Below are 10,742 nucleotides of genomic sequence, written 5' to 3'. Positions count from 1 at the left end.
ATTCAACAGCAGCCTCTCAGGCTGGCAGGGACAGATCTCTGGAGAGGGGCACCCACGGGGGCATTTCTGCCACAGGGCGCAGGGAGGTGGGCGACTCAACGCAAGAGCGCCCCCTACTGGCCCACCACGAGGGCTGCCCCCAAAACAAGCAGAGGCTCCTGCCCCACTGCCCTGACAGACTCCATGTCTTATTGTGGGCCATGGAGGCACGTGCAGACACAGAAGCCTCTGGTCCTTCCCTCCACGCAGGGCCTCTGGTGCACGGGGAGCAATCTGTCCTTATTAAGCCAGTCTGTATCCCCAGGGCCAGCTCTTGGTACCACACAAAGAGCCAAAGAAGGGGACATTCCCCACCCCCAAGGTTTGGAGAGAGCCAGGACAGGGACATCCATCAATTTCATAGACATTAGGACTGGAAGGGACCTCGCAAGATCACTGAATTCAGCCCCCTGCCCAAAGGACAGGAAGTCAGCTGGGGTCAGATCACCCCAGCAAGATAGGTATCCAAGCGTTTCTATCAGGTGTCCAGAGTAGGTGCTTGCACCACTTCTAGGGTGAGTCTGTTCCAGACTCTGGGGACTCGGACAGTAAAGAAATTTTTCATTGTGTCCCGTCTAAAATTTTGAGAAAATTATCTTGGCATATGTCCACGAGGGGCCAGCAGGGGAGATTATGCTTAGGGGCAACCAGAATGGGTTCATTAGAGGCAGGTCCTGTCAGACCAACCTGGTGGCCTTCTACGACCAGGTCACAAAATCCTTAGATGCAGGTGTCACAGTGGACATAGTCTTTCTGGACTTTAGGAAGGCCTTTGACACTGTCTCTCACCCCATTCTCATTAAAGAACTAGGGGACTGTGGCGTCGACACCTACACAGTGAGATGGGTCACTACCTGGCTAGATGGCCGCACCCAGAGAGTGGTAGTGGATGGGTCTTATTCAACCTGGAGGGATGTGGGCAGTGGGGTTTCCCAAGGCTCGGTCCTCAGGCCCGTACTGTTCAACATCTTTATCAGCAATGTGGGGTGAAGTGGGCATTGTAGAAGGAAGGAACAGGCTGCAATCAGATCTGGACAGGCTACAGGGGTGGGCGGATGAGAACAGGATGGGTTTCAACACTGACAAGGGCAAGGTGCTTCACCTGGGGGGAAGAACCAGCAGCATACCTACAGGACAGGCTGGAGAACTCCCTTTTCATCAGTGCAGAGGCAGAGAAGGATCTCGGAGTCATTATTGAGGCCAAAATGAACATGGGCCGACAGTGTGGGGACGCGGTCAGGAAGGCCAACCACACCTTGTCGTGCATCCACAGATGCATCTCGAGCAGGTCCAAGGAGGTGATCCTCCCCCTCTATGCGACACTGGTCAGGCCACAGTTGGAGTACTGCGTCCAGTCCTGGGCGCCGCACTTCAGGAGGGATGTGGCCAGCATGGAGAGGGTCCAGAGGAGGGCCACCTGCATGATCCGGGCACAGCAGGGCAGGCCCTATGAGGAGAGGCTAAGGGACCTGAACCTGTTCAGCCTCTGCAAGAGAAGGCTGACGGGGGATCAAGTGGCCGTTTACAAACTAGTCAGGGGGACCAGCAGGCACTGGGGGAGTCCCTGTTCCCCCGAGCACTACCAGGAGTGACTAGAAATAACGGTCGCAAGCTGGCAGAGGGTAGATTCAGACTAGACACCAGGAGGCGCTACTTCACTGTCAGGGCGGCCAGGATCTGCAACCAACTTCCAAGAGAAGTGGTGCTGGCTCCTACCCCGGGGGTCTTTAAAAAAAGGCTGGACGAACATCTGGCCGGGGTCGTTTGACCCCAGTACTCTTTCCTGCCATGGCACGGGGTCGGACTTGATCTGCTCGGGTCCCTTCTAACCTACCAACTATGAAACTATGAAAATGGTCTTCCAGCAGTTTGGGCCATTAGACCTTGTCTTCCCTTGGGGTGCCCTTGTGAACATACGTTTTCCCAGTTCCTGATGCACCCCCCTTATATACTTATAGGCTGCCCCCCTGAGCCTTCGCTTCTCCAGGCTGAAGAGTCCCATGTCTCTCAGCCTCTCTTCAAAAGGCATGTTCTTCTGACCTGTAATCATGCATGTGGCTCTCCTCTGGACTTTCTCAAGCTTCTCCATGTCCTTTCTAAAGTGCAGGGCCCAGTATTAGATGCAATACTCCAGCTGCAGCCTCACCAAAGCCAAGTAAAGCAAGAGGATAACTTCTTGGGTCTTGGTTGAGATGCATCAGTAGATGCAAGTCAGAGTTTTATTTACTTTGCCATCAGTAACTTATGGTAGTACATCAGTAGCTCATGTTCATCTTGTGGTCAGTCATGACCCCCAAGTCTCATTTGGTCATGGTGCTAGTGAGTGTAGCATTGCCAACCCTAGAAGTATGATGTGGGGTTTTCCTCCCAAGGTGGAGCCCCTTGCATTTCTCTATGTTGAATGTCATCACCAGGTTTTGAACTTCCCACCTTGTGAGTCTGTCTAGGTCAGCCTGAATCGCCAGCCTATGTTCTAGACTAGAGTGACCACACTTGCCCATAATTTGGTGTCATTTGTGAATTTAGGCAGTCTGCTTCTGACACCCGAATTCAGATTATTTAGAAACATACTAAAGACTACTGGTCCGAGTACTAAGCCCTGGGGGACGCCACTGGTCACCATGCACCATGTTGACTCGGTTCCATTGACTGTCACTCTCTGGGTCCGACCATGGAGCCAGGTCCCCAGCCATTGGATCATAAGGTTGTTGAGGTTGCAGCTCCCCAATTTTACCATGAGGACATCATGGGAGACCAAGTCAAAGGCTTTTTTGAAATCCAGGTAAATGACATCAATCTCTCCTCCCTGTCCAGGTGATGCATCACCTGGTCATAGAAGGAAATGAGGTCGGTCAGGCAAGACCTACCCGCAATGAAGCCATATTGGCGATCTCTCAGAACACTGCCTTCTGTTAGCCTGCTGTTGATGGTTTCTTTGATGATTTTTCCAAGATCTTTCCAGGGATTGAGGTCAAACTGATTGGCCTGTAATTCCCTGGATCTTCCTTCCTTCCTTTCTTGAAGACAGGTACCACATTGGCCCTCTTCCAATCTTCAGGAACCTCTCCTGAGCACCACAAGTTCTCAAATATCCTCACTATTGGTCATGCTATGATGTCAGCCAACTCTTTTAGCACTCTTGGGTGCATTCCATCCGGGCCAGCTCACTTGTGGCTGTCCGGCCTCTCAAGTTGTTCCCTCACACGATCTTCGCCAGTTATAGGCATATGATCACCTTTACCCCAGTAGTCCTGCATCCTGTCAGGCAGGATGATCCTCTTGGGCTGGTGGAAAACCGTCGCAGAGTAATCGTTGAGATTAGGAGAAGAACAGACTGAAATCAGGGCCCCCGCCCCACCGGTGCCAGGTGCTGTGCAGCCCCCCCCCCTGAGTCCTGCATCCAGCCCTCATGCAAGGGGCATGAGCAGCAGGTCAAGGGGGTGCCTGGGGCCCAGCCCCTGCCCCAGGCCAGGGCAGGAGAGGGTGGGGGGCTGGTGAAGGGCCAACCCGACCTGCTGGTAGGAAGCCCGGCCCCTGGGGAGGGAGCAGAGCTAGCTGTCCTTGCCCAGCAGAGTGCAGAGAGCGGGGACAGGTGCCACAGCCACTTCTCAGGGACCTTAGTGTCTGGGCGACGAGCCGCGCAACAGCTGCAGCCCCCCAGCATGGGGTGGCCACAAGCGTGGGTTGCTGCTGGTAGGTGCGTGGGGGGCTCAGGGGGCCACAGGGTGGTGGCACTCGTGTGGGGGCGCGGGGTCCCCTCCCTGCCCACCCCCAGCCCCGGAGCAAGGCACTGCATCACAAGCGCAGCCTACCCGTGGAAGGAGGGGCAGGACCAGCGCGTGGGCTGCCCGCACGACGCGCAGACAGACGTGCTCTGGGCAGAGCCCGAGGTGGGAGGGGGAGCGGCGGCCTCGCACTTGGACACTCAAGGAGAGCGGAGAGAAAACGGGGCAAACTCGTGCCGATTGCACACGCGCTTTCCCTGCTCTCTTCCTTTGCCTTGGGGACGCGTGAGGGTTGCTGCACGGACCAGAGGGCACCGCTGCCCCGGAAAGCGCCACGGCCGCCCCGGCAGCAAACGGGCAGCGCCCGAGGGTCCTCGACGGCACCACACCCACACACACCCACACCCACACCCACGTGTGCCCGGGGCAGGAGGGCCCTGGGAGCGCGGCCCGCCCCCGCGCTCTGATTGGTCGGGGCTTCCCCCTCCCCCTGCTCCTATTGGCTGAGCGGGGAGGAAGGGGCGGTGCTCTCACCCCGCACCCGGCCCCGCAGAGCTGGGGAGCGGGGGGGGGCGGACCCGAGCAGCGCTCCGCCCAGCCTGCCTGGCCCGGAGGTGCGGACCTGCGCGGGGCGGGCTGAGCCCGTGCGAGCCGTGCTGCTCGCTGCCGGGTGCGGGGCTGTCCCGTGCCGGGGGCCGGTGAGGAGAGGCGGAGGGCGCTGGGCTGCACGGGTCTGGAGAAGAGGCGCGAGGGAGGGTTGACAGCAGCCTTCAGCTCCTTGCAGGGGTTGCAGAGAGGAGGGAGCTGGGCTGGTGTCACTGGGGCAGGTGACAGCAAGGACCAATGGGCTCAAGCTGCAGGGAGGGGAGTTGAGGTTGGATGTTAGGAAACACTGTCAGCAGGAGGGCGGTGAAGCGCTGGAACAGGTTACCCGGGGAGGTGCGGGAGTCTGCGTCCTTGGAGGTATTTAAGACCCAGGTAGACAAAGCCTTGGCTGGGATGGTGGAGTTGGGGCTGGTCCTGCTTTGAGCAGGGCACTGGATTAGATGTGGCCTCCTGAGGTCCCCTCCCTCCTGATTTGCCCTGTCCCCTCCCCCCTCATTTCATTTCACACTGCGCAAAAGCCCTTTAGCTGTCTTTTGACGAAAACAGCTGAGAGTCAGAAATGGGGAGGACAGAGTGAGGGATTAACTTTAAAGCTGGTGCCATGGGCAGGGGCTGTAGGTTGGGAATGAGGGGCACCGCCAGCTGGAAGAGCTCAGGGCTAGGGGAACTGCGGGGCTGGGGGAGAAAGTTGGGGGGTCCAAGGGTCACAGGTGCGAGGGCTTCCAGGCCAAGCCAGGCCTTGCCTGGGTGCAGGTGCCATGAGTCCTGGCACATGTGCCCTGCCCCAGGACCCACCCTGGCCCCCGCCAGCCCGATCTGAACCCAGGGAAGCATCTACTAGGTGGGTGTGGGATCCCTGCCCTGCGGGAGCCCTGTTCTGCCACCACAGCTCTTTGCCCCCCCCCCGCCTCCTCTCCACCATTGCACCCTTGCCCTAGCCCCCAGCACATACATACACAGAACCCAGGCATCTGGGACCGTGCATGTGTACACATACACGAACCTGTGCAGCTGATACGCCGTCTGCCCCCTCCCACTCATAAGAACCTGTTTGTCTGACACGTGTGCACACACACCCCCTCCACGGACTGAGGCATCTGGGACACATATCAGCCATCACTCCCCTTCCAAGAACCCAGGCATCTCTCTCTCTCACCCCCACCCCGGGTATGAGACACACAAACCACCCCCCCCACAAAAGAACCCACAGTCTATCTGACACAGTCATGCACACACATGCATGTCCCTTGTGTCTTCCAGGCTGGGACCAGGGGGGCCTGAGATTCCCTTAGAGACCCTACACCTGGCACAGGGGTTTGACCTCCCCACCCCAGAGACCTGGTGTCAGTGTTTCCGGGGCTCCCGCTACCTGGAAGCTAAGGGGCCGCAGGGGTTTGCAGCCACCTGCAGGAGCTCGTGCAAATCTTGGAGTTGGTGGTGCAAGAGCAAATCTTGGAGCTGGTGGTGCTGAAGCAGTTCCTGGCTATCCTGCCTCAGGAGATACAGAGCTGGGAGTTGGGGGCCCAGCATGGAGACCGGCACCATGGCCATGGTCCTGGCTGAGGAGTTTTGGCAGGAGGATGAGAAGCTGTAGGTGAGAACGTTTCACCTTGAGCATGGATGCTACTGTACCCGTTTCCATGTCTTGAGGGATGTTCCCTCCCAGCCCCATCTCTTCCAGGTCCCAGCTCCCCAGTGACATGTTTATCTCATCCCCAGGTCAGTGTGTGTGAAGGTCGAGGACTGCATCCTCAGACAAGATGCAGTCCACAGCAGCAGTGCAAGACCCTGGTGATTCCTGGCTGGAGCAACCACAAGCCCATCGTGCAGACAGGCCTCTGGAGGAGTCAGGAGAGAGGCAAACCCCAGGGCCTGGGGACAAGCCACCTTGTGTCTGCAGAGAGGAGCCCCTGCCCCACCAGGAGTCAGGTGAGGTACTAGACATAAGGCCTGAGCATGGTCTGGGTGCCTGAGTGTCTGTCCTGCTTGCAGGGAGAGAGGCTCGAATGTCTGCCCCAGCCCGTGACAGGGCTGCAATATTTGTAAACACATAACCCTGTGGCTGGGCCGGGCCCGAGCTCTGATCTCTGCGGGTGGGCAGCTCCCAGGCTGGGGGCCCTGATCTTTCTCTCTGCATGTCTGCAGCACCCAGCAGAGACAGACTTTATCTTGTTTGGGCCTTGTCTTGCTGCCGTGCTAACAATCAGTGATGTAATTCATGTTCCAACAATCATGCCCTTGTGAGTGCTGTGTCCAAAATGGGGCTGGTGCAGGTGATGGAGAAATGAGACTCCCCAGTGGCCTCCGGCTGGTTCAGGTACAGTTAACCCAGGGCTCTGTCCTGCTGCAGATTTCCCTGTAACCGAGGAGACCTGGGAGCAGTCAGCAGATGAAAGCTCCTCAGGCTGGTGTCCCAGACGAGGCCCTTCTCCTGGATTAGGTAAGGAGCAGTGGTTTTATCCTTTCAAGAAGCAGGAGCCACCGTCTGTGGAGAAATCTCTGCCAGAACATTTTGATGGAGTCAATGCTCCAACAGCTCAGCAGCTCTTGTTCTCCCAATGCTGCTGGAAGCATTTCACAAGCCCTGGAAAAGACTGACCTTGCATTTCCCCTCCCCTGCTCTTAACGTGTGGATGCTGATACATCTCCCACATCCCTGGAGCTTCTTTCCAGGGAGCAATGTCCCTGCAGGCTCTGATGTGGTGCTGCGATCACCACCCCACGCAGAGACAGAGTTATTGTGGCTCATCTCCACCCTTATGTCCAGGGAGGTCTATTAGCAAGAGCTGTGGGACTTGGAGTCTTCCTTCTCCCCCATCCTCCACACACTGAACCCTCTATCTTTCTTGGTCCCCGACCACTTTAGGAGACTAGCAGGGGTTTCCCTGTGCCGGCAGCACCAGAGCTACCCTGTGCATTCTCTTCCCCACCCTGCAGGTGCTGTGACCCCGAGGAGAGGTGAGCAGAAGCCTCCTGGAGAAGAGCCTATAACCCTGGAGCTGCAGAGGACTTCCCCAGGGAGACTGGAGGAGAGGGGCTCCCTGACACCTGAGCCAGGCCAAGTACAGCTCCGGGCGGTGTTCGAGGCTGTGGCAGTGTATTTCACGCGGAAGGAGTGGGAGCTGCTGGAAGATGAAGACAAAGTGCTTTACCGGGACCAGATGCTAAAGATATACCAAACCCTCGTTTCCCTGGGTAAGGCTCTGGTTGTTGCTTCTCCCTGGAGCAATGTGAACTCTGAAGTTTTGTAGTCATCTCCCTGTGTTTCAACAGTCTCATCCTCATGGACTTTTGGCTGGTGATTTCAATCCACTTTCTCCCCACGGCTCTATCAGTGATCAGACCTCGCTCACATTTCATACTGATATATCCTTCTTTATTTAATCCAGCTGCTCTCACTTGAATTGTCCCATTCTTATAACTCCTGGTGCTTCCATATTCAACAGTTTCATGGCAACATGACCTCCCTTTCCCTTCTCAGCATGTTCATATGATCTCCAATTTATTGTGCCTAAAAATATACAAACATATCGTCCTTGGAGAATTAGTTATGGATGCTTTTCCCTGCCACAAGTCCCCACTTTAAACATTCACTGAGAATTAGCTCCTTTCCACTCCTCTTTCTGGAATTACACTGATAAGAGAAATGTCACCCATCCATAAGTGTGTCCAATGTCTCTTTTTGGTACCTTGAAAACCGTCAAAGTTTTATCTTGCTCCTAGTACATCACAAGTAACTGCATCTCCATGCCTGTTCCTGGTGAGTGTGTCAGTTTAATGCCTTTTTCTAAAACAGGAATGATTCATGCTTTGTTTCCTATGACCATCCTTCCACGACCTGGGTGACAAAGACCATCATTTATTGAAGGCTTCTCCCTGCAGTGCTTTCTCTTTCATCCTAAATGCTCATTCTCCCTTGTCCGTCAAGGCCTTAATAGAAACCTTGAGTTCATTGGGTCCATTCCCCACATCTTGGTTGGTTATTCTGCATCCGATAGTCACAAACCCTCTTTGACCACTGCCCTGAACAGGATATCGAGGTCCCACACCTGACTTAATCTGCAGCATCCAGCTAGGACAAGTGACACTCTGGCACTATGATGATGAGGACAGTGGGGAAAACTCAAGGTCAGAGGAGCTGCTTGCAGGTGAGTTGTGGCTGTCTCTTTCACCTAGCTCTGCTGTCAGTAATGCTTCATGCCCAGAGTGCCAGGGGGTCCTGGAAACTACAGATGTGTCTTGTGTGCTGCCATTCCAGGGTGCTGACCTCAAATACAGTACATTATGCTATAATGTGTCCCGACAGGTGTTGTTCCAACTCCCTGAAATTCAGTGATGTGGAGACAAGTAGCTGTTCCCTTCTTTTTCCTTTAATAAGAGATGTTAGGGGACAATCAGGTTTGTTGCTTTGATTTTTCAGCACAATGTGGTTTCCCTGGGACCCCATGATCTTAAACTTCCATCTTCACTCAGCAATGTAAGAGTACGTTCCCCAGCCCAAAGTAGCCATACCTCTCTAATACCCTCTCCCAGGTCATGATGGGATGTGTAGTCCCCCATGCAAATCAGCATGGCGTACAGCGCCTTTTTGTAGCCATTACTGTTGGACAGGAAAGAAACTGAAGCTCTCCTGGCTTCTCCTGGTCAGGTTGACCTGCAACCCAGGAAGTGTTTCAGCATGGTCTCAGGCTGCATTAAATGGCTCCATGGCACGAGTGGGATTCAGAAGCTTTCAGGTTGTAGGGGAAAGTGAATACGCCACAGTTTGCACTGGAGTTGTCCCCTTCCTGTTTTGTCTCTGTGGCCCTGAGTGTCATGAAGCCTGAGACTCAGCACAGAGTCCAGGTTCAGGTTCATGCCAAGGCCTTAGAGGCGGTGCAGACTCCTGTGACAAAAAGGCCACCTGGGGCCTGTCGGCAGAGGAAAGCTCATTCCCTGCACTAGACACAGCTGTGCTCTTTTCAGAAGAGAGAGCCACAGCTCTAAGACCTCCCCTCCTCCTCAGCACATTAGAGTAGGAAGCCATTCAGGTACGGTCCTAACACACATATCCCACACGTGCTTCTCTTAGCAGGGCCTGAGGTGATGGGGTTCACAGCTGGGCCAGGAAGTCTGAGAGTCTGGCTCTGAACTCCCGCAAATAGGGAACATTAGCCTGGCACAGGGTACTGCCTGTTCCTCACTCCAAGCACTTGGGGTTTTAGCAGGAAGATCTGGATTTCTTGAGAGAACACAGGTGCCAAGGTCCAAGCCTGCTCTGAGGCCTATCCCAGCAGAAGGAATAGAAATGTTTGTCCTTTGCCAGCAGAGTATGGATTAATCTGGGGTTTTTCTTCCCCATGCAGGAGATGCCTGGCTTCTGAGCAGAGCTGAGGGCCCTGAGGTCCTAGAGATGGACTCGCTGAGACCTGAGAAGGAGCAATGGCACAAGAGTCAGGGCAGGCATGAAAAGCAGGAGAATATAGCAGCAAACCAGGTACCATCTCCAGTTGAGTGTGAGAGTGGAGAAGGGGCAGAACCCAGAAGGAGCCCTGGGTGCAGATAAGAATTTGTAGAGCGGAGAGACCTAAAAAGGCTCTGGAAAGAGGCAGTGCATCCAAGCCAATGCAGTGGGGCAGGCCTCAGAGGGAACCAGGAGGTCACTGCCAGGCACAGGGGCAGAGCCCACCCCTGCCCCAAGGTCAGGAAAACCTTTAACTGCCCATCACCCCTGACTCTTCACATGTTAAGGCACTTTGGGGAGAAGCCCCACGTATGCCCCAAGTATGGGAAGCGATTCACATGCCTCTTGACCCTGGTTGCTCACTGCCAAATCCATTCTAGAGAGCTACCCCACTGCCTCACCAAACTTGGGAAGAGCTTTTTGTGCCCCTCGGAACTGGTCAAGCACTTTAGATGTGCAGAAGGGAAGCATCAGTACTGCTGTGTCGTGTGTGGTCAGACCCTCACTGATTTATTCTCCCTTTCTCAGCACTGGCGCATCCACCTGGGGAGGAATATACACCACTGCACTGAGTGCAGGAAGAACTTCAGCTGCTGGCAAGACCTGTCTCAGCACCAGTGTGTGCAGCTGGGGGAGCAGCCACACCATGTCACCAAGTGTGGGAAGGGCTTTAGGAAGCCCTCTGAGCTGGCCAGTCACTGGTGCATGCACACAAGGGAGAAGCCACATCAGTGCTCAGAGTGTGGGAAGAGCTTCAGCCTGTCCTCCAGCCTGACCAGGCACTGGCTCATCCACACAGGGGAGAAGCCACATCAGTGCTCCGTGTGTGGGAAGAACTTCACCCGGTCCTCCCACCTGGCTGAGCACCAGCGTATCCACACAGGGGAGAAGCCACATTTGTGTTCTGTGTGTGGGAAGAGCTTCACCCT

General features: G+C 55.3%; 1 protein-coding gene across 1 annotated transcript in view; it reads left to right on the top strand.

Annotated features, from left to right (window-relative positions):
- The first annotated feature begins 4,296 nt into the window (after positions 1-4,296).
- LOC102371447 (zinc finger protein 391-like) overlaps positions 4,297-10,742 on the top strand; it is a 7,496-nt gene continuing 1,050 nt past the window's right edge. The window contains exons 1-8 of the mRNA XM_025194597.1: positions 4,297-4,378; positions 5,761-5,964; positions 6,090-6,299; positions 6,721-6,810; positions 7,308-7,565; positions 8,402-8,518; positions 9,716-9,846; positions 10,342-10,739. Of these exons, the coding sequence (XP_025050382.1) occupies positions 6,131-6,299; positions 6,721-6,810; positions 7,308-7,565; positions 8,402-8,518; positions 9,716-9,846; positions 10,342-10,739 (1,163 nt within the window). The 5' untranslated portion in view covers positions 4,297-4,378; positions 5,761-5,964; positions 6,090-6,130. The remainder of the gene's footprint in view (positions 4,379-5,760; positions 5,965-6,089; positions 6,300-6,720; positions 6,811-7,307; positions 7,566-8,401; positions 8,519-9,715; positions 9,847-10,341; positions 10,740-10,742) is intronic.

Source organism: Alligator sinensis, unplaced genomic scaffold (assembly GCF_000455745.1).
Source record: "Alligator sinensis unplaced genomic scaffold, ASM45574v1 scaffold1161_1, whole genome shotgun sequence".
NCBI classification, from domain to species: Eukaryota; Metazoa; Chordata; order Crocodylia; family Alligatoridae; genus Alligator; species Alligator sinensis.
The sequence above is the reverse complement of the archived record's forward strand: the minus strand, read 5'-3'. Positions and strand labels throughout refer to the sequence as shown.